Source organism: Melozone crissalis, unplaced genomic scaffold (assembly GCF_028551555.1).
Source record: "Melozone crissalis strain CALT ecotype California unplaced genomic scaffold, PUWL_Pcris_2 ptg000013l_1, whole genome shotgun sequence".
Taxonomy (NCBI): Eukaryota; Metazoa; Chordata; class Aves; order Passeriformes; family Passerellidae; genus Melozone; species Melozone crissalis.
In genome coordinates this window covers 41,321,744-41,344,436 of record NW_026535791.1, presented here as the reverse complement: position 1 = coordinate 41,344,436, position 22,693 = coordinate 41,321,744, and the positions used below count along the sequence as shown (strand labels likewise).

Below are 22,693 nucleotides of genomic sequence, written 5' to 3'. Positions count from 1 at the left end.
CATTGGTCAGAAGCTGATTTCTCATTATGCACACAAATTTCCTCTGGGGTGATGGTCAGACTACTGATGCATCACAATAGTTGTGACTACAAGCAGCCTAAGACAATAAGACTTGAAAGAATGATTTATCTTTTATCATTAGAACAATAGCTATGCATCCTGAATATTTCTAGGAAGAGATCCTTCTGTATTATTTCAAGAGAACTGGTGAAACATAGCCTAATACAGAGAAAATTCCTAGGCACTTCAGAACATATGTATCATCACCTGATTATTAATTTGTGCAACTATTCCTGATCAGATATTCAAGTGCTGATAGCATAATAGTTATTGTCTGCTCCTCCTGTTAGGATAAAACCTTTAAAACCAAGTAAATTTTAAAAAAACAAGAGATGCTAAACAAGAAAAAATTTCTCCATTCTACTCCTTTCATGAATCAATGTTAAATTATCTCCATGCTGGTTCTATACAATTAATATAAGAATGTCCTTCAGAATTATTCATTTTATTTCCCTCCCCTGCTGGTATGCAGAAAACATTTCAGGTACTCAAAAAACCTCCCTACAACATTTTTAAACTTTAGGTCTCAATTTTCCTAATAATGCCACCATCAAGAACTAGGACTGGCACTGGCAAAGTGTCTATTGATTTACAAGTAGTCACTAAAAATCTGCTTCCTGTCTAGATTTGTGATATTAAATAAAACATCTAGCTCTCATATAGGGTGCTTATGGCCTAACCAAATATGACAACTTATATGAGCAGGTGACATTCTCAGTGAAGACAAGGATGCCAAAGTCCATTATAGAACCAAACATGGAGAGGAAAAAAGGCTGTCCACCTGCCATAGCCATCATTCTAGGAAGAATTCCCTTACCCTTGCAACATTCCTCCTTACCAAACTCTATCTGCCCAAGAGCACAGCAGTGAAGAGCAGCATTTAACACTCAGTTGAAAGAAAACTGACTCGCAGCCAAACAGTCTGGTGATGTAAAATTCATCAGAGAGATGCAGAGGGAGAATATCCATCCATCTGCCAAGTGAAAGTAAGTAAACTGCTTGTTTGTGGAACAGCTTTTGCTCAGTTTCAAAACATGTCAGCTTCCTCACAATTGAACCATCTAAGAAAATAATTTCTCTTGGTCACTTCACCCAGAGAGATATTCAGAAATTCAATCTGTTTTAGAGAAAGATACATGTCTAGGCACTCTGCTCATCAGTATTAATTATTGGTCAACATTGATAATTGTGCCTGTTCAAACTCCTTATTACTAACCTGGAGCTCATTAATACAAATTCTTCCATTGAGGTCTTGTGGTGCCTCAGCCTCTGCTCAGGGCCAACACAGTGAGAAAGAAAGCCCACTGAAAGGCAGATTTGAGAGACTGGAATGTTAAAATGGTTAATGAGTCAAAACAACTGGCCATTTGCAAAAGCTTCAGGTGCTTTAGTGACCATGCTCAAAGTAATCATCCAGGTGCAGAGAGGGTGCACCAGCACCACCGGAGGTTGCAAGCTGGGGTTAGAGCCAGGTAAGGGAACAGGCCTATAAGAAGCTGATGGTGTGAGGTGGGATAGTGCTCTTACCATGTCCTGTGCTCTCCCTAACACAAATTGTTCTAAAATAAACCCTCCATATTTCTATTTCATTCTATTATTTCTGTTATTTCTATTCACCTACCAGTCAGTGTCACTTCACTCTAATCTGCCCCCCCCAAAAAAACCTGGCTTACCCTCATCTTCTGGGGTGGGTTGTAACAGCAATGAGCTTTGAAACAACTATATTCTCACTGAAAAGATTGACCTATCTACAGACTCTGTTGCTTGTCATCAGTAAAAATAGCCAGGAAATATTTTGATAAAGTCCTAAAATGTTACACAGTTAATAAATCTGTTTTATTCTACATTTTAGAAAGATTTGAGAGCCATCTGAAATCTGCACCTGTGCTTCAAAATAATTTGGGAGTGCAGAGTAGAAGTTATTTTTCAGTATCTCAGTGGAGGGTACTTGATTTTTCTGACTAAAATATAATTTTTTGCTTGAGGATTGAAAAAAAAACAATGAAGGTGGAGGAGAACCTGGGTTTAAATCTGTCAGACAGAGTAAGGCTGCTCCAGCACAGAGAAATGAGGGAGGGTTCCTGCCTCTGGAAAATTGAGAGAAGGGAGTGAATTGTGCTGACATTTTAAAAAGGAATGTTGTTAGGACTTACCTATGGCAGAGGTTCACAGTGGTTTCAGTCCATCCATGGTTTTCAGTGCCCCAGGAAGGACACATGCTTTTCTGATGGAGAAGATGAGAGAATGCAACCCTCTATGATGCTACTTCAACTGTGAAGCTTATATAATTCCCCATTTAGTGTTCTGGGGAGTCCCAGTGTGACATACTCTTCATTCTGAGATGATTTCTCAAAACTCTAGCTTCCACTATGGATCAAGCTTGCCTTAACATTTTCAAATCCTTTCCCGCATTCTGTCCAGTGCTACTTCCCTTTTCCCACAGATCTGCTTACTCACCTCCCTGCGTGCAGTCAGATCAGCTAACTGGTAAATCAGTCAGATTCTGCCCTTTCAGTCACAGAGATCTGACTGATCAATGGGGCTGAAAGGGCAGAGATCACTTTTTATTCCCCCAACCCTTACCAGTGCACTTCATCATGCTGGTAGTTCCACCAACTCTATTGACATCAGAGTTCACATGTTTGCCCTGCTGATTCAGGATTGTCATCACTTTTTAAACTGTTCCCTGCATTAGGCTGAGTCACACTAATTTAGCCACTTCCACTTCATTTTTATCTGGCAAGTGTGTGTGGCTAAATGTTTATCTTCCTTTTAAACCATTGCTCCTTAGTTTAACAAGGTTTTGTTTCTGAGGAATCATAGAATCATATGATGGTTTGGGTTGGAAAGGACCTCAAAGATTATCTTGTTCCTCCCCCTGCTATGGGCAGGAACACCTTCCCCTAGACCAGGTTGCTTCAAGCCCCAATCAAACTGGCCTTGAACACTTCCAGGAGTGGTGAGCCCACAGCCTCTATGGACAGCCTGTTCAGTGATCACCACTCTCTCAGGAAAGAATTTCTTCAAACCTATCCAATCTAAATCTGCCATCTTTCAATTTAAAGCCATTGCCTTATCTCATGTAGGTTTACCAATATCTTCAGGAGAACTTGCTAAAGAGGTGTTTTTCTCTCAGAGCCATCCCTTCTGCTGGGTGAGATACTAACATTGATTATCTCCCATTAGATCAGACCTATGATTACATGGCTGAGTTCTGTACCTGTCCTTTGAACAAAGAGATTAGCCAAATTAGGAAAAATTGTGGTCAACAGGTCAGTAAAGAAGGCTGCTAACCCTGAAAAGGACATGTCAATGTGGGAAAGATTGACTGCAGACAGGGATCTTTTCTGCTTCCTTTACAGCTAAAGCCAGAGATGCTTTAATAGAGTGACTGCTCTCAATATGGGTGGAAAGCATGCTAAGAGCTATTCAATATTTAGGGTTTTAAGAGCACTGTATATTTTCTAAAAATCTCATAGGAATTATAACAAATTGAAAAATGCAGGGCAAATAGTTGTTAAAAAGACTTGAAAAAAAAGAAAAGCAGAATTTTCTTGGATAGTGTATCTCACAAACTTCGACAATGAATCAATGAATGAGGTACATCTGAGAATAAAATAGCTCAAATGCAAATCTTCACTACTAGAACATGATAAGCCCAAGTCTTCTACGAAATACAGAAAGGCAGAGGAAGCACATAATTTATTTACTTCCTTAATATTTTCTCACACAAAACTCAGAGTAGCCTAGACTGGAAGTGACTTTAGCACAATTCTCTCTGAGAGAGAGTACAATACTCTGTGGGAAAGAAATGCAAGAACTTATGTGCTGTAGAACCACAGTTTCAGACTGATGCATATCATCTTTCTAGGAACAATCCAGTAAATGTCACTGTAACTTGAAAGGTAAAGGAATTCTGTAATAAAGAATTTTCAATCTAGGATATTTTTATCTACATAAATTCAGCTATCATTATTTTCAATTAAAATAAATACACTCTGATAAAACAGCACCCTCCTCACCCTGTTCATTTTCACCCAGAAAGAATCCATTTCTGTTCACAGAGTTTAAAATTAGCATGGAATCTTGTAACTAAATTATAATTGAATACAATATGTAGTTTTAATCTACACTTTAGAAATTAATCCCATCTTTGAAGTCTTGTTTAACATCCACTGTATGGAGCTTTAATTCTGGAAAAAAATTAATAAATATTAAAATAAAATAAATTACTAAAATAGAATCTAAGACTAGGAGCTAACAATATCTGTAGCTAAAAACCTTTATTTAATCTGATACAGAAATTGGCTGGATAAAAACCTTCTAGCACAGTTTTGAGTATTAGAAAGCAGGCATTCTTTATTGCAGCATGCTGGTCACCCCAAGGATATTTCCTCTAATCAGGTGTGCTGAGCATCAGGTGAACAGAGATTGTACCATGCACACTGATTCCGTATTCATTAGATAACCCCACCTCCTTGATTTTATTTTATATAATCACACCCCTAATGTTATTCTTTGGGCTCTGTCTTCAATGCCTGGTGTCTTTTTTAGGTGGCTGCTCCTCAATCCCCATGTTTGAGTAAGCACAATATCATTGCCTTGCATAACTTCTGCTTTGTCAGCCTTGCAGAGCTGAGCTGGCATCCTGCTTGCATTTTGCATGATTTCTGTCTGCCTAAGTTATACCCTTTATCTATTTCTTCAAGGCTGTGTTTTTCTGTTCTACTGTCCTTGATAAGAGTAAGATGTTATTTATAGTAGGAGTCCTAGTAAAATATCTGTATTGTATTTGAATATCTGTATATAGGCCTTGCCCTGATAAGCCCCGGTTGTTTTTGATGGGCTGCAGCTGTGATGTCCTTAAGTGGGCTGCAGCTGTGGCTAATGAAATAACTGGGATAAAAGGGGCTGGGCTTGGCCCGTCAGGGAGAGTCTGGAAGGAGCCCTTGCCAAGAAGCAACAACAAGCAGAAGCTGGTGCTGTGAAGAACTGCCACCAAGAAATATCATTGAGAAGGTATAGGACTTTAGAAATATGATTTGCAACCGTATGGGACTTTAGAAATATGAAATACAACAACAAGATAACAACAGTTATTCTCTTCTACTGTCCTTATCAAGTGAGGAAAATGATGTTCTGCCCCACTGGCCTTATCAAAGCTACTTCCAATTTTCCACTTTTTAAACAATTTGTTGTACATCAAGAAAAAGCCTGAGGTGAAATGTTAACGCCACAATAAATATCCACTTTGGCTGGAGACTGGAATTGGGTTTCAAATTGTGGTAGATTCCAACTCCAATGTGGAGTATTTCCTGATAAAGTACTCTGACAAATAAACCAGTTTGGTTCTGCAATGAATATATCAGCCATGTAGTTTCTTTAAAATTACTATTTCTATCATTGCATGAATAAAAATGAGTCTACTATAAGTACCTTTACTTGGTGCAAAGTTTTCCTTCACAGTATAGCCTTGTGTGACCTGGACATCTCTGTTCCTACCCTGACAGCTGCAAATATATAGAAACAGATGTTTAAATATCTGAGTAACAGTCTGAAATACTAACTCAGATGCTTTGGAGAGTGTTTACTGCAATCATATTTTATAAAATACCAAAATGCTTTGGATTAGAAGAGATATTCAAGCACTGTCTAATTCAACCCTGCCCCCAACCTGATCTTGAACACTTCCAATGAAGGAGCATCCACATCTTCTCTAAGCAAACCATTCACAGAGCTGGGGATTGCCCCAACTCAGGAGCAGGACATTATTAATTCCATGAAGTTTACATGAGCCTGCTCCTCAAGGCTGTCAAGCCTCAAGTCTCCCTCTGGACAACATCTCTTCCCTCTAATGCAACAACTGCACCACTCAGCCTGGTGCCATCCACAAACTCACTGAAGGGTGCCCTTGATCCCAGTGGCTGTGGCACTGCTGAAGAGGTGAAATAGTGCTCAACCAAGCATGGACCTTTTTGGGACAGCACTTGCTACTGATTTCCACTTGGGCATTGCGGCACTGACTCTAACTCTTTGGATGAGCCCATCCAGCCATCTAACCATCCATGTGTCAAACTGATGTCTCTCCAACCTAGAGGCAAGGCTGTTGAGGGGGACCATATCAGAGAACTTACAGATGGGATTTACATGGGGATGATCTGAAACTGAGTTTATGAAATGTGTGGATAGAAATGTGATTTAGAGTTTAAGGCATGGATTGACCCAAGACTGCTACTTACAGAAAAATTTTCCTTCTGAAATTAGAGTGTGTTTTTTCAGTGTTTACGGGGGATCGGGGGGGGGGGAGAATAAAAGCAGAGTAAAACAGACACAAAACAAAGAACAGAACGTCTAAATAAAGGATGACTGAGTGCCATCAAGAAGGAAAATTATGCCCTCAGAAATATGCAAGTGGCCTTTATCTTGTGTGCAGGCAGTGCCTTGCTGCTTTCCAGGCTCAGTGAGTAATCAGCCTTTGTTTCTGTTACTTGGGAAAATTCTCAAAGTGGCCACATGATGGTAGCCTAGGATCAAGTACAAACATGCTAAATCAAGAAAGTAAAGGAAACGGGGAGGAAAACTAATACTTGTAAACTAAAACAAATATCTGGATGCATCATCCCCACACAGTGAGGACCTGAGCTTTAATTCAGCTTTCAGGTATTGTAATATCCAGAACAGAGCTGCCAAGTGTATCTACTGGATAGCCCTGTCCTGAGAGGTGCTGTGTTTGGAGCTCTTTGGTCCTTTTATAGACAAATTCATATCTAGCAAACTTCTGCTTGCACTTTCCTTCCTGTTTCTAGATACCTCACATAAAAGGTGACTGGTTTAAAATAGATTAAACCAGAGCAAAGAAACCAGAAATTAAGCAAATATACTATTTTGATTATTGACCTCTTGATTACTATAACTGCAATATTCACTCTTGGCATTAGCTATGAAAAAGACTAAATACAAATTGTGGAATTCTTATGTTTTAAATTAAAGGCTACAAAGCTATTAATATAAAAGTTGTACAGTTATTCTGGTTTTTAAAAGAATACAGATTGACCCAAAAAGTCTGTGGTAAAATGTGCTGGTCTTGAAATGGAGGCGTTTAGATTACCCTGACGTGCAACTCCCCTCCCTTTCATTGACCAAATCAAATCATCCTTCAGACTGCATGGCAGCTAAGGAGAACTTCATCATCAGGTTGCCTGGCTAGGTAAAGTCATCCATGTCTAGGTCAAACATTGCTATGAAACTCTAATTGACAAGACTGGGATGCCTGTGTAGTACCCCAAATCCTCTGCAGAGGTGATCTTGGGTATAGTCATGAAGTCTTACATTCCATACAATTAATTAAATTGCCAACACTGAAACTGATAGAGTGTTGTTTGCTCTGTATAAATATTGAAGATTCCAACTTTTCCAATCTGTATGAAAGAATTTATTAAGAAAAATTACTTGAAAATTAATTAAGACTTTCATTCCAGCTCAGCTTCCAGTAACCTAATTCACTGTAGCAGTTACACCATCACCCAACTTCTCTAGTACTAGGACTCAGAGTTCCAAGAATAATTCTGTTCTGAGAACAGAAGAGGGTCCAGTTTCAAGAATTAGAGAAACTGAGTAGTTACAAAAGTCTCGGCGTTATTACAGTGCTCCAGCAGACTTCTTTCAATTCCTCTACAGAGCAGCAATCAGAAGTCCTTACTTCTGCAGGTCCTGAAATGAAATGTCATAGCAGGGTACATGATAGTGTCTTGCTGTTTACTCTGTGAGTAAAATTGAGGAATTGAGACGTAAAGAAGAGGAAATATCTCAATAACCATCCCCTACCTATTCCTTCTCTGCCCAGAAGAACAACAAGAACAAAGACTGATGGGAGTGAAGATGTACAACACACAGACAAACAGAAGGAGGACAGATTTGATAGGATTTACCAGTCTTGCAGTGAGATATAACACTGAAAAGCAGTGCACTCAGTGAACATTATAAATAATGAGATTTAAATGTTGTTTTCTACTTTAATAACTTCATTTTTCTGTAAAAAATATTAAAGATGAAGAAGACAAGAGGCTCTGTACTCAGACTGTACTATGGGGTACATGAGGAGGCAGGTTCTATGCTTCTCAGTGCCAGGACACCAGCACAGACAAGTGACATACTGTTGCTTATTACACTCAGGACATTTCATACACACAGAAACTTTTCTTGATCTGTGCATTGAATTCACCCAAGCCAGAAAAATGTGGATGCAAAGCAGGAAGGCTGTCAAGACCAGTGACATGGGTTGTTACCCACCTAGAGGGAATGAGGCTGGCCAGTGCAAAGCTGGGAGCAGCTCTTCTGCAGACCTGAGCAGAGAGCTGATACTCCTGCACCAGGCAGCATCCCTGGGCAAGAAGCAGAAAACAGTGCCATGGCTTGAAGCAATCATAGCTGACCTACACCCGAGCCAGAAGGAAGACCCATGTTCATCTATCTTTCAGGTGGTGCCTTGTGCAAACATTTACATGAAAAATGTGTGACAAATTACTGGAAATTATGTGAATCAAGTAATGAAGAGAGTGTCCCTCTATGCTGACCTTTGTCCCGAGGCCGGGAGGGACCCTGCTGCTCCCCATGGTTTAACGGAAATGAGGATAAGGGAAATGAGGCAATGAGATCACACTGTCAAAACATGCAGAAATACACCAAGGCAAAGTCATAGTTTCTATCCTTCTTGTTCTCTATTGCTGTAAGCACCACGGGAAACAGGTTTTCAAGGACAAGGTAGGTTTAGTATTGTCTGATTTTCTCTTCTATTTTCTTTTCTGTTTCTCCTTTATTGTAGTCCAAAGAAGCTAGGAAAGAAATACGGAGTTTTGTCATTTCTGCTAGTTTTAATGTTAAATAACTGTGAGGGTTGGACAGAAACTACCTGATAGCAAATGCCCGCTTTCCTCTGATGAATGTCTTAGCCAATATTTTGATGGCATATTTTTTCTACAATGTGAAAATATTTGTATGATTATAACTTAAGATTTGCTGTTTCCAGCAATCCACATAGCAGTATTTTGTTTGTTAAGTTAAATCTGAATTACTGTGAGAGAGAGCCCGAGTTACTGTGAGGACAGCCTGTTTTACTGTCTCTTGAAAACACAGTCAAATTGGAAATGTTTGGATTTTAGGTCTTTTCATCCATAGAGTAAAATTACTAAACAGAGTGAACTCTTTTAGAAATACTGCATTTAGGCACCAGTAGAATGGAAGTGTCTTTTCTCTTTCATGATTTTAATACTTTAGATTTCACATACACAATTTCCTGAAAAAGCTGCAGGAATGCAGGCATAATCTTACCCTCATATCACATCCAACACGGAAGCAGTAATTCCATTTCATATTTTCCAACTGGCAGTAATGTCTTTCAAAATCTTTTAGGAGCAAAGCTGGGAAATGAACCTCAGAGGTCTAGTTTAATGTACTACACTCAACACAGATTTTCCCTTAACAAAATATAGTCATATTAAAACAAAGTATAAGCTTTGGGTTTTTGTTACAAACCTTCCTTCACATTGGCTATAAAAATCATAGTGAGATCAAAATATGATAAAATATATGGCTTTGCATTACTCATAATCAGCAGGTTACTGGACAGTTTTTATTCTCATCTAACCACCTTTCCAATCAATCTAGATGAGAGTAGACACTTCAACAGCATTTCAGCTTTTGAATCCCTGACATAACTATCCCCTGTGGAAGGGTGTTAGGGTTCAGGCTTCTCCGAGAAACAACTTGTGCTGTAGCACAGAGTCTAGCAGTAGCCAATTTTCATAGAAACTTTATAAACTACAGTACAGAAAGGAAACAACTTCACATAGAAATACTTTGACTTTCCTAAAGATTTTCATAAATTATCTGCACAGGATCTATTTGAGCTGTGGAAGGAAGTTTGAAAGATTTCTCTGGGGAAAATAGTACTGCTCTGCTGCAACTGTTTTTCTAAAGATAAGCAGCTCTGATACTTGCACAGATATAAGAATGAGGAGAAAAAGACATTTTAATAATAAATTTTCAGTTGAGAAAAATAATACAGGCAGTTTTTTGTTTAGAAATTACATGTGAATTCCAGATGATGTAAGAAAGGAAAGGAATAAATCCTCTTGGATTTAGCTGACAAAGGTGGATAGCTCAGAATTAGAGAGGTTACTCTGGGCTATATTTTTGGTGCATTGCAAAAAGTAAACATGGTGAAACCTTCATTCATCTTGTCCCAGACTAGATTGAATAAACTGGCCTAAAGTAGCTGTTTTTTGGGTTTTTTTCTAGGCAGTGTTAGGGCAGTATAGAATTACTGGTTCCCCTGTGAGCATCTATACAGCTTTTTGGTAGGTTTACTCCACCTCACACCTAACAGCATCTTCAGAGTTAGATGGAAAGGTTAAAGTAATTTAATTACTCTTTAAAAATTTTTAATATTTTTTATGTCCAGCATCAAGTTTGTTATTTAACATCTTTTATAAAGTATCTGGTCAATTATGTCTAAGATTCAACAGTTTATGCATTTTTTAACTGAAGAATGAGTGAATCAAAGTAAGAATTCTCTTGGGCTCAGGACCCAAAGGTGAGATCTTGTCCTTCCCTGCTAGTAGTGTTGGTAACTACAAATGGTTGCAGAGCCAAATTTTCTTCTCTCTGATATTTTTCTGAAGCTAAGGTACCTACATTTTTTCTGATATCTGCCCAAGAGATGGAGATAATCTAAGTTGACAAAATAGACATAAACAAACCAATAAATGAAAACACTCTAGGTATTTGAAACAGTGGATTGTTATGCATTTGCATGCAATCATAATTGTCACATTTCAATTAAGTATCTTACCTCTTTCATGAAAAGAATTTCAAACATTTAAAATATATCTAAAGATAGCAAAATATGTGAAAATGAGTTATTTGTGTCTGAAATAAAGTATGCTTCAGAGGACATTAATATACTTGCAGATGTATTTTACTATCATCATCAGATAATACAGGAGGCAGTTCAGAAGGATAAGTACAATATAGAGAAACTAAAATGGTTTTTGCATCAGTGTTCACAGAAAAGACTAATAAGATTATGGTCCTACCATTTTTTAAGGAAATAACCATATGCAAGTGACAAATATGGGGCATTTCAAACAGGTGTGGTTAAGCAAAAAGACACTAGAAAAATTTAGCTATTCCTCAGTATAAACTGGAGGCAGAAAAATATCAGTGTCTCTGAAGCAAGAGCTTTTCTCTTAGTTGCTAGCCCACACTTTCATCTCAGACAAGCTTGTTCCACTATTTCTGATAGAGGATAAAAAAACAACCAAAAAGAAAACAACTGCTGAGAGGAGCATTAGTTGTAATGATGATCAGTTGTTCAAACCTGCTCACTACAGGCCCCACAAGAAGTGGCATTAGCACAGCCAGGGGGGCAGGATGGAATCAGGAAGGATCAGTGAAGGATGCGAAAGGACAGGGCATGCTTAGGCCAACACTGCCATTGAACCAAGCTCTTGAAAAAGTTTCAAGCTTTCTCTTAGAAGAGAGAAATATTTCCAGAAATTCAGTAGTACTTTGACAACTTTTTCATATGTTTAAAAATTTCTCTTTATTTCCAAAGATGTAAGAATCAGATGTGGAGTTTTAGGGCTAACTAGAGAGATAAATGCAAATGTTGTGGATGTGGTGCTTGAACTCAATTAACAGTGGTTGGGTTAGTCTTGGAAAGCTGTGGACCAATCCTTCAATTCACAATGATAGCTGTTGAGGTACTGAATGTTCATCATTTCCTGTTGGAGATCTCACCTTTTGGTGGGGGAGAAACACACAAGGAATTAATTCAGATTGTAAGTTAACTTAAGCAAGGTGTAAACTTCTGCTTCAGTTTTGTCTTGATTTTACACTAATTATGCAGATATTCAGGCCTGTTTCTGTCATGTTCAGTGCTAATAAGATTCCCCCTATCCTTGAATCCAAGGTACTTGGAAGAGATTAATAGCTAGTTTCAATTCCTAATTGAAAAATGCACCATTCTCTCTTTGAAATTGCAACACTTCTGCAGGGATTATCTTCAGGAAACAGTCTCAGGGTTAGATTGTAACCAGCCTGCTGTCACACAGAAGAAAGTGGTGGACATCTTATTTAAATTTTTAGTGCTTTGTAACCAAGGGTCAGAGTGCTTAATACAAGAGCAGCAGAGAGAATTTTGCCACTCTGCTCATGGTTGTAGGATTTGCATTCCATTCTAGACTGGGCCTCAGTTAACTGGGGGTCTAAACAAGGACACCATGGTGACTGTCTCTGTTATTAACTTCCAATAAATCCCTGTGTTTGAGTTGATTGAAGACTCAGTTAAATTCCAGTCACATCTATGGCTTCTGGAACCATGACAGATAATCCTCATGGCTCAACAGAAATAAAATCATTGCCATCTTCAAGTAAGGACAAAACTACAAGACCAAAACTGTGCACAGTCAGATTTGCCAAGCAGGTAGCTAAAAAATTGCTAAACGAGCATACAAAGATCCGTCTGTGTTATTTGAGGAGTTATTCAGTCTTTCTGCAGAGTGGACATGGGGTATTCTTTCTGTGTTTGCAGGCATGAATGGAACAGCCATTTCAAACTTTGCCTGTGTCATTTTTAATGTTTCCTTCATGAATTGCACCTGGCATGTGGGCAGGACTGCTACAGAAGACACCCAATATTTCCTGTACTGGGGGTCCTTGAAGTAAGTAGGTCTGCTTGAATATTGGGAATTTTGATTTGTGGTTGGACATGTGACATTGCCAATGTTTTATTGATTCAATATTTCTTGTAAAGGAATGAAAATGTCACAGAATGCCAAAATTACATCAAAGATACCCATGGAAGGCACATAGGATGTCGATTTCAAAATGTGACAATAAAAGATAATCGTCCTTATTTCCTGGTAAATGGGTCCAGAAGCGGACAAAGCATTCAGTCATATGAGGATTACATAAAGCTATACAAAATTGGTAAGCATTTTTTAAAATTTATTTTCCAGTTATATCTTAAAAGAAAGAAGAATTCATCTCTGGGAAAAAGCATACATTTAAAAAATATTTCTCCCCATAATAGTTTTGAGTTTTTTTCACTTTTTCTCAGCCCTAAAGTATAAGAATGGACAAAAACTAATGAATACAGAAACAATCTGGAATCATAGGTCAGAAAATTTTGAACATTTCTATCAAATATTTATTCTGAGAGAAAGGTGTCATCTTTTAGAATTAACTAGCTAAGGATCCCTGAGGGGGACTATCTAGATGTTGGTCTTATTATCTCTTATTATCTCTTATTATTGCTTAATATGGATAGCAATGCTATTCATCCACATAGTGAAAAGAAACAGTTACCTTAATGCTGTGAGCAAAGCTCCCATTTTTAATGGAAGAATGTTAATAAAAAAAATTGTTTAATTTGAATATAGTATTTTAAAAAAACCCTTAAATCCAAGACATAAAACTAAACTTTCAGAAATCATATGCTGAATTCAGTAAAATGTAATAAATGGCTTGTGTTTTTAGTTTTCCTTACTGTTGCAGCTCTTGCTCCAGGCTTCTCAATTGAAATGTTAAATCAGGAGTCCCGCTTCAGAATATGGGAACAATATAGAAATTCTGCTGAAGCTGCATTTTTTTTAGATCAGTTGCTTGAACATCTACCTATATTTTTAAAATGAGAGAGTGAAGAGAGCTATTACTAATCAATAGTATTTCTGGTTATATTATTGTAGAAAAACTCACGCCTCCACTAAATGTCACAGTGAACTGTACAGAAGCTTCTCGTAGATGTAGTATTTGGTGGCAGCCACCTCGCACAAGTCATGTGGAAAACATGAGTTGTTTCAAATATGAAATTGTCATAGAAAACAAGGTAAAAATAATTGTTACATTTAACAGCATTTTCTTTCTCTCTATTTCTACACCTAACACCATACAACCCTGTTCTCATCCCCTCCTTTTGAAAGCTTGAATGAATATGGAAAGTAATATTGTATACTTCAAAAATAAAGTTCAAAATATTTCTGAGCTTATTGTGTTCCAACAATGAAAAATTAAAAAAAAAAAAAAAGAAAGGAAACATAACTTAGCTAAATTAAATGTTTAAGAAAGCAAAAGATACACAGGCAAAAAAACCAATGGAAAAAACATTGTCTGAGATGGTTTGTAAATTTTAGATATTTTGTTTTAAAAATTAAAATGTAAACATTTTGTCAACCTGAGCCTTTTTTCTTTTGTTTAGTGCTTTGATGCTCAATTCTATAATCATATTGAAATGGTGCAACATTTCAGGACATCAATGGAGAGGAAAAACCACTTAGTGGAAGAACAGCCTAAATTTCACAGTTTAAATGCCTTCTTTAAAAGAAGGCACTTAAAATACTACATACAATTTTTCTTTCTGAAAATCAAACATCCATGAGAGAAGACCCTTTATTATACAGTAACAAAAGAATAATCTTAAAAATTAAACTTTTCCCTTGTTGCTAGGCTGATGCTGAGAAAAACCCCAAAACTGCATCTAAAACAGTAAGTCTGTATTAATCTAAAATATTGAAATTTCTTCTGTATCAGAGCATCCCCCAAACAAATTGGTTTGGTTTCACACTATCTGTTTCAAAGTACTGCATATGCTTATTTTTGATAAGTTTTCTAAATCTGAAGTTTTAAACTATTGTTTATAAAAGTTGATGTGAAAACACCTGCACATGGGAACTTTGATATTACTCCACAAAAATCTTCCATTTTACATTCTTTTTTACTTCCTAACAGATTCATATAAATGTAAAAATATGGATCTTGATTCTGTGTAACAAAAAAAATGTGGGGATTTTTTCTTTTATAATACTTTCTGGAAAGAATTGAGATGTAAAAGGCAAGAAAATATTACCTCAAAGATTAGGCCAATATAAAGATGGCAGAAAAAAAATATAATCTGGCTATCAAACTCTACCTCAATTTTGAAAATACCCCTGCCAGATCGTTAAAGAATTTTTATTCCTAAAGTCCCATTGCTTAGCAGAGTCTAAGGAGCCAAGGAAACATACAGCAAATTTCATCTTCATATTACCCAATAACAAAAGTATTCAAACAAGGGGAGCTAAGATGAAAAAATCTAACTTACTAAGTGATATTTTCTACTAATTATTTCATTCTAGTCTGTTCACAGAAACATTATATAAATGTAAAATATAAAATTTTATTGTAATTATAGAAAAATAATGCAAAAAAATCTCATTCTACTTATTTTGCATTTAGACAGAAATCACTGAAAATGACTCCTACCTATATGAAAGCTTCAGCTCAGGAAAAAGGTACAGCGTCAAAATCAGAGCAGCAGATGCAGGCTTTTGTAGAGTAAGCTCAAACTGGGGAGAGTGGAGTACACCTGTGGAGTTTGGTAAGAATAAAAATCCTTTCCTTGACCTTGTTCAGTTGTTACCTGTCTACCTTATTTTTACTTCATGCTTACAGATGGAAACACATTAATAATTGCATATTAATTTGCTAGGACAAAGAGAGTCGAAGAATTGCCATGTCTCCTACTATTGGGGGGTTCTCCAATAATTCTTGGGAGGCAGTGCTTCTTGCACAGGGATAGTGAATGAAGCAGACCTTTTTGAAGTCTGTTACCAGCTGTTTTACTTCTTCCATCTCTGCTCCTGACTTTACAATCTCCTTTTTCCTGCTGTTGTTCTCTGCCACCTTGGATATTTAAATACTCTGTAGGACTCAGTTCCTCAGGTTTCCAGTTCCTGTTGACAGCCCACGTACTGTTCAGCCACTCTATTTCTTTGCATGGTGCAGGGCAATGAGGTCTGAGCTAAAGAAGTCATCCCTTCATGGAGGGTTTGACACCCTGATGCAAGGCAAATTGCACATAGCCATGCAATCATTCATGCCCTGTGAAGCTAACCAACACTTTGATGATTGCTTGGTTTTCAGGAACACAACAATTTACGTCTACTTCATCATATATGCTGTTTCTGATACCAAGCCTGGCAGCAGGTCTCACATTTCTCCTTTGCATGACAGTGTAAGTCTTATTTCTTGTGCAAAATTTTTATTCTATAGTTAAAATAATACTTCTTCCTCCAACAGAAAATTTCTGGCTTCTTTTTAAAGGAGACAAGGAAGGGAGAAAATCAACACTGAGCTATACTAGGAATCATCTGCTGGATGTTCCTCAAGTATGCTCTATACTTCTGATTCCCAACTTTCTTATCCACTTGATTAAGATAACACAATGCTTTCCAATACTGGTCCAAGGCCTTTTATCAGTACCTCTTTCCTACCATCAGACCCTGCAATGTTGAGGGATGGTACATGAAATTTTTTTCATGTTTTGACAACATTTCCTTTTCACATACTTAAAAAAAATTATAATATTGTATTCAGCCTATGTAATTTTTAGCTACTTTTGAATTAGAAGAATACTATTTATGTCTTAGAGAAATAAAATAGTACCTCAGGAGTATGATTATATAGTATGTGTTCATGTGTTTGCAAACTAAGTATTTTCTTTACCAAAACTTTTTGTCACTGTAGAAGGGCTTATTTCAAAAAAACATCTGCTGCAGTACCACAGCCAAGAGACCCATTCCGTGAGCCTTCTCCAATGGACTTCCAGGTATGCTTTCTTCCCATTTGCCTGAAATTTAAAAATTTAGTGTCAAGGGTATGACCTAACTGTCAGAAAGATGCACACAAACAAGAATCAATTTTCTTTCTTTTTCTCCCTCTTGGGATATGGACAAAGAAAGTCCACACACAAATAATTTGTCTGTTTTACCTTTTCCATTACGCAATAATTGTCATCTGTCTACCTGGAGCACTGGGGAAAATGCAGTTTCACCCTGCTGTCCCTATAAGCCATGTGCTATCACTAAAACAATGCTGAGCATAAGTTTCTCAGCAGAATAATACTGCAGCAGCAAGCAGGGAGAGAAGGGGCAAAGAAATCTTCATTAGTTTTGCCATGCTAGTACTTGGCAATGATGCTGAAGGAGATAAAAGTTTCTAGGGTATGGTAAGCAAGAAAGTAGAGCAGAATGTTGAGAGGTCCTAACTTATGTGGAACGCTGGAATTGGCTTGTGAGAAGCAACAAACAGACAAACACTGCAGGAACTGCAGTTTTCTGCAATTTGCAAAGTCTTTAGGTTGGCTGCAGACAGGTCTGGAAGACAAAATTTGTCTGCAGTGATACACTGAATTACTTGAGCCTTTATAAATACTTTTATTTTCTCTTCCTTTATCATGTTAACTTTTCTATATTTTAAAAGATGATTTTTCCAGCTGTTTAGTTGAAAAGTCTTTGCTCCTCTTTGGGAGCTATATGGAGGGATCATCCAGACATATGTACCTTGGTCTTTTAACTTTGTTGTACAAAACCTGCTACAGGTTTTATACAATAAATAATAGATTTTAATGACAGGAGATTCATAAATCATGACCTTGTGACAAATCTCATGCATGAAAAACTAACAAAATGTTATATTCTTCCTTTAATAGCCAGAATATACGAATCTATTAAAAAAACAAGGAACTGAAGAAATAACAAATATTGAAGAAGTGATGGAATGCAAGTGAAATGAGCAACTTGATTTTTTCTAGCATATATACCTTATTGGCAAAAATTAAGAGGTTTTTCACATTCTCTCACTCCTGGAAGCAGGGAGAAGAGCATCAGCTGTAAAGACAATTCCCCAAGATCTTATCTCTAAAAGCCTCCTTGTATTTGGTTGCATTTTCTATGAACAGAAAAGTTTGGACTATTTCTGGGTTTTATTATGATGAATACTACAGTATTTCAGAAAAAATATTTCAGTATTGCTTTGGAAGCTATTTTACTGTTTTTCAACAACATGCAAAAGAATAATTAAGAACAACTAAACTTAAGGGGTTTATTCAGGATCTCCATTGGTTCAGTGTCTCAAAAAAGGTACAGCCATACTGAGATTGTGATCAGGAATGAAATTTGACATCTGTATGAAAGCTCGCTGTATGAAGCCACGATCAAACCTCTTAAGATTACTTGCTCATACAAAGGAGTACTATAAAGAGTTTTGGATACAATCTTCTCCTAAGTCTATTTGTTGCCTCCTGTTTTTCATCCCTTCCTATCTGTGTTAGACAGGAAAAAATTACTTAATATATGATTGCTAATAGGTAGCAGATGTACATATGTATATGTATTGAGTGGGAAATGTTGGAAATTGAGCATTTGAACTCTCCAGCAGAAGCCTGTCATTTGCTAATTGTGGTACAGGCAAGTTATGTGTTTTTATAACATCTGGATGAAACAGAAGCATAACAGCCTGAATTCTCCAACTAATAAGGAGATATGAGAGAAAGCCCTCAATTTAGGTGCTAATCACATATTTTAACTTTCCATTTTGCATGAAATTGAATATGAGTCAGTCCTTCCCCGGCAGCCAGGAGGGCCAGCCTTGTTCTGGGCTACATCAGGCCCAGCATGGCCAGCCAGGCAAGGGAGGGCATTGTCCTGCTCTGCTCTGCACTGCTCTGCTCTGCTCTGCACTGGGGCAGCCTCACCTCCAGTGCTGGGGGCAATTTTGGGTGCCACAACATAACAAAGATATAAAGCCATTAGACAGGGTCCAAAGAAGGGCTGCAAAGATGGTGAAGGGCCTTAAGGAGAAGCTGAGGCCATTTGGTCTGCTCAGCCTGGAGGAGGCTGAGGGGAGACCTCATTGCAGTCACAACTTCCTTGTGAGGGAAAGCAGAAGGACAGGCACTGATCTCTTCTCTCTGGTGACCTGTGACAGGACCCAGGGAATGGCCTGAAGCTGTGTCGGGAGAGGCTTATGTTGGGTGTCAGGAAAATGTTCCTCACCCAGAGGGTGTTTGGGCACTGGAACAGCTCCCCAGGGCAGTGGTCACAGCAGCAGCCTGGCAGAGTTCAAGAAGCATTTGGACAACACCCTCAGGCACATGGTGTGACTCCTGGGGCTGTCCTGAGCAGGGCCGAGAGTGGAAGTCAATTACTTTTGTGGGTCATTTCCAACTCAGGGTATTCTATAATTCCATCAAGTCTCAAGGTGGTTAAAGTCATCTCAAGTAACTGAAATCCTGTCATAGAAAATAAAGTCTTCTCAGTGATAAAATTCCACTAGACCAGGTTACTGTCAAGAGACCATCTTTGGAACTAAATTTTTTTATGGTTCTGTGTTTCTAAATGAGCTTTCAATAAAAAAAATATTTTTAATGTCTTTTAAAACAGAACCAGAAAAGGATCCTTCTACTTAAGTTATAATTGCCAAAAGATAAAAGCACCTGCAATTAAATGGGAAAACTAAAGCCAATACTCACTGTAATCTAAGGACAATTAAACAGATTCTACTGGATTCTCTCCATCTTGCTTCACACAGAGTTGATCATGGCCATTGGTGCACCCCTTACATCCCCACTGCTTTCACTGTGAAAGCTGCTGAGACAGAAAAGGCATTTAGAAAACTCGTCCACTACCAGCACACTAATAAGAAAACCATAAACCATATCCATGAAGCAGTGGAGGTGGCAGTAGGTGTGGAACTAAGGTATCACTTTCCCATCCCTGGGCAAAGACCCCAAAATCAGTGGGAAAGGATGGTCAGGCTTTAGAATCTTTTAACTAAGTGCTTTGGATGCTCACACAGGAAGAAGTCCTTTATTCTGGTCTCCTATGGCTATTCCTCTGTTCTGTGCTAAAAACTAGAAATTGCTTGATGCAAGGAAAAAATTAATGGTCTTGTCTACCATTTGTATTTTTGTGACATATGCAAAATCTGCAACCAGTACAGCAAAACACCAGACAGCTCTTATGAACACTCCTGGTTTTTTTGGAGCAATAAATTATTCTTCAAGTGTTTCTGAGTTCTAAGAAGTGTTTGGTTTGATACTGTTTCTGCAATGACTTCACTCCCTGTTGAGCCAAAAGTCTGTAAACAGCCCTAGTGTCTCTGCCCACGTTTTCCTTCTCCCCTTTTATTCTTTTTCCTCTTTCTCCTCATTTTGCTTCTAAGTCCTAGGTGATATCAAGGCCACTCAAGTTGTCTGGTCTCTGAAAGATGACAGACTTTGGTAGCACCCTTAGTAGCACCCTCTTTGCTTGAGAATTTTTAAATGTGTTTAATTTGTTTGCATTTTTGAAAGCCTTAGGTAAGGAGTTTGCTTAAATATAGACAAGAAAAGAAATCCCCTGGGTAGAACAGTTCCCTTTTCTGCAAAAACACCACTGTCCTTCTGGGCTGTTTGGATTGTTCTGCGGCAGTAATTCCAGTTTAAAGACAAAGTAGCCAAATCAAAACTTCAAACTCCACTCTTCCTCACTGTGTTTCAGAGATACATAATCTGAGAGCATGCAAAAGCACACTGCTTCCCTGCTGCCTTCTCTGCAGGCCCAAAGGATCTTCAGAGTGGGAGCATGGAAAAACAGGCAAACCAAAAATTCTGACTTCCTTTACTTTCCAGAGTCCCATTTGACTCTCCATGACATTTCTTATGGCTCTGATTTTACTACTTGGGTACTTGTCACTCCCCTTCTCCACAAAATGCAGTCTGTTACCACCACAAAATTGAGTGTTTTCTTCCAAAGATGAGGACACAATAAACTGTGGGGTTTTACATTTTTTGTGATCCAAAGTTCTTTATTTTGTCTTTATAGTACAGTCAGTGTTCAAAAAAGTATGTAAATGGTTACGTATAGAATTTATTTAACCTGGAAGTACAGTGAAACTTCTGAAACTGGGCAGCTTTTACCTCTGAACAACTATTATGGGCTCAGACCTGATGTCCAAGCTTTCACTTGCTTTGTATGTTGACATCTATAATGTGATAGGAGTAGTAATAGTGATTCTCACCAAAATGAGCTAAGTATTTGACTAAATCTGCTTTTTTGGTAGAATATCCATCTATATATACATGCTTGTCAGTCCCACCCTTTGTCTCTTAGATATGCTTCAGAAAAACTTTGTCACATTTTTATTCTCTACTAGCATATGAAGAGAGTGAACATCCATGAATTGGTCCTTATAGAGCCAACATTGCCTTAGGCCTTTACCTCTGAAACCACAAAAGACCAGGCAAGGCCCTCTTGATTCTCTCATGATTCTTGATTCTGTGGATGACTGAAGTTCTGGATGCTCAAAGCGAGTTGTTCATCTCCTCAGTTAACATCCAGGTGTTAACAGATGTGATTAAACGCATGAACACAACCACAGAGTGCCACATCAGTTCTTTTTTCATGGCTTGCTCTATGCTTTTAATACTGCATGGGAGTAGAAGTGAGGTAGAAGTGAGGTAGGTTCTTTTCTTTTCTTTTTTTTTTTTTTCTTTTTTGTGGTAGAAAATAATTTTGCAGTTAAAAAGTTTCCAACATGATGAGTAGACTTGCTTCATTACACCTGTTCACTTTACAATACATGTGTTGAGGAGAAGACACCATGTCAGATATCCTCTTTGTGGTGCTGCTTAGCCTCAGCAATAACTCAGTGTAACTAATATTTACAGTCAACATGAGATCATGAACCCAGAAAATGACTGCCTACTTCTAGTTCATCAGTCACCAATCTCACACCCTAGCCAGAATCCAGAAAGAAGAAATACTCATGAGCCTGGTCATTTCGGGGTCTCTGGAAGGTAAGCCCTTTTTGTCTCCAGGGAAGACAGCACTGAGCTACCTTTGGCTTCCTCTCTTGGACATAACTATATCCTCCTAGTCATCTGTGAATAGCTGATACATAAGAACCACTGCTGATGTGGTTAAATCATTCCATATGTCAATAAAGAAGCTATAGGATTAGAATAACCTCAGCATATTGATAAAGGCAATTTTATATATGTATATATGTATGTGTGTGTGTATATAAATATAATTATATATATAATTGTATATACAATTGTAATATATTATATATATTATATAATATAAAGGCCATATATAGTAGCCAAGGAATGGAAGTGTTCTTTTCCAAGAAGAAAGAATCTGCATGTTTTTAAGGGGAAATGTTGACATATCTTGATGTTTGAAAACAGTCATATTTTCTAGTCATGCTTCAATTTCAATGTGAAGAAATGAAATTACTTTACATGGATTTTAAATCTCCATATTAAGCAAATTACATTGCCTTCTGTGAAACAAAGCCTTTCAGGTTTTAAAGGAGCTTTTGATGTTTTATGCTGTTTATAATAACTCTCTTCTTTCGAAAATGCACAGCAGTGACCCAAGAATGTAATAAATGCCCAAGAGCAGGGGCTGGAGTGGCTGTTTGTAGTTGGATGCTTACTACCTGCAATTTTTTTCTGCTTTAGTGGCAGTTTGTAGTTTGGCTATTTTCACATCGGGAGAAATGAAATGAGGACAAATGCACATCACACTTTCTAGTAGTGATTTATCTTATCTGAAGGCATCATATCCAAGATTTGAAATCCCCTTTTTCCATCTGCTTAAAGAACATTTACAGTTTACACTGTCATTTCCCTGGGAACCCCCACAGACCTGGTTCTCCCTGCCCAGTCCCTGGAGCTTCCCCCACCATGCCCAGAGCGCAGGCCCCCACATCAGCCCCCGGGATCCATCAGCCCCTGCCTAGTGGTGCCACAGCAGGGCCGTTTTCC

At 37.8% G+C, this 22,693-nt stretch overlaps 1 protein-coding gene across 1 annotated transcript; it reads left to right on the top strand.

Moving 5' to 3' along the window:
• Positions 1-12,654: 12,654 nt before the first annotated feature.
• Positions 12,655-17,665, top strand: LOC128934600 (granulocyte-macrophage colony-stimulating factor receptor subunit alpha-like). The gene is made up of 8 exons (XM_054272320.1): positions 12,655-12,782; positions 12,875-13,050; positions 13,809-13,948; positions 14,566-14,608; positions 15,338-15,475; positions 16,021-16,111; positions 16,624-16,705; positions 17,588-17,665. Exons 1-8 carry the CDS (start codon positions 12,655-12,657, stop codon positions 17,663-17,665), a joined length of 876 nt encoding a protein of 291 aa, XP_054128295.1.
• Positions 17,666-22,693: the final 5,028 nt, after the last annotated feature.

Bases quoted from the DNA above. Each gene is read 5' to 3' on its own strand.
- LOC128934600 (XM_054272320.1), top strand. From the start codon at position 12,655: ATGAATGGAACAGCCATTTCAAACTTTGCCTGTGTCATTTTTAATGTT. The intron at 13,949-14,565 runs GTAAAAATAATT...CCTTGTTGCTAG, and splicing joins AAATTGTCATAGAAAACAAG to GCTGATGCTGAGAAAAACCC. The intron at 16,706-17,587 runs GTATGCTTTCTT...TTCCTTTAATAG, and splicing joins CTTCTCCAATGGACTTCCAG to CCAGAATATACGAATCTATT.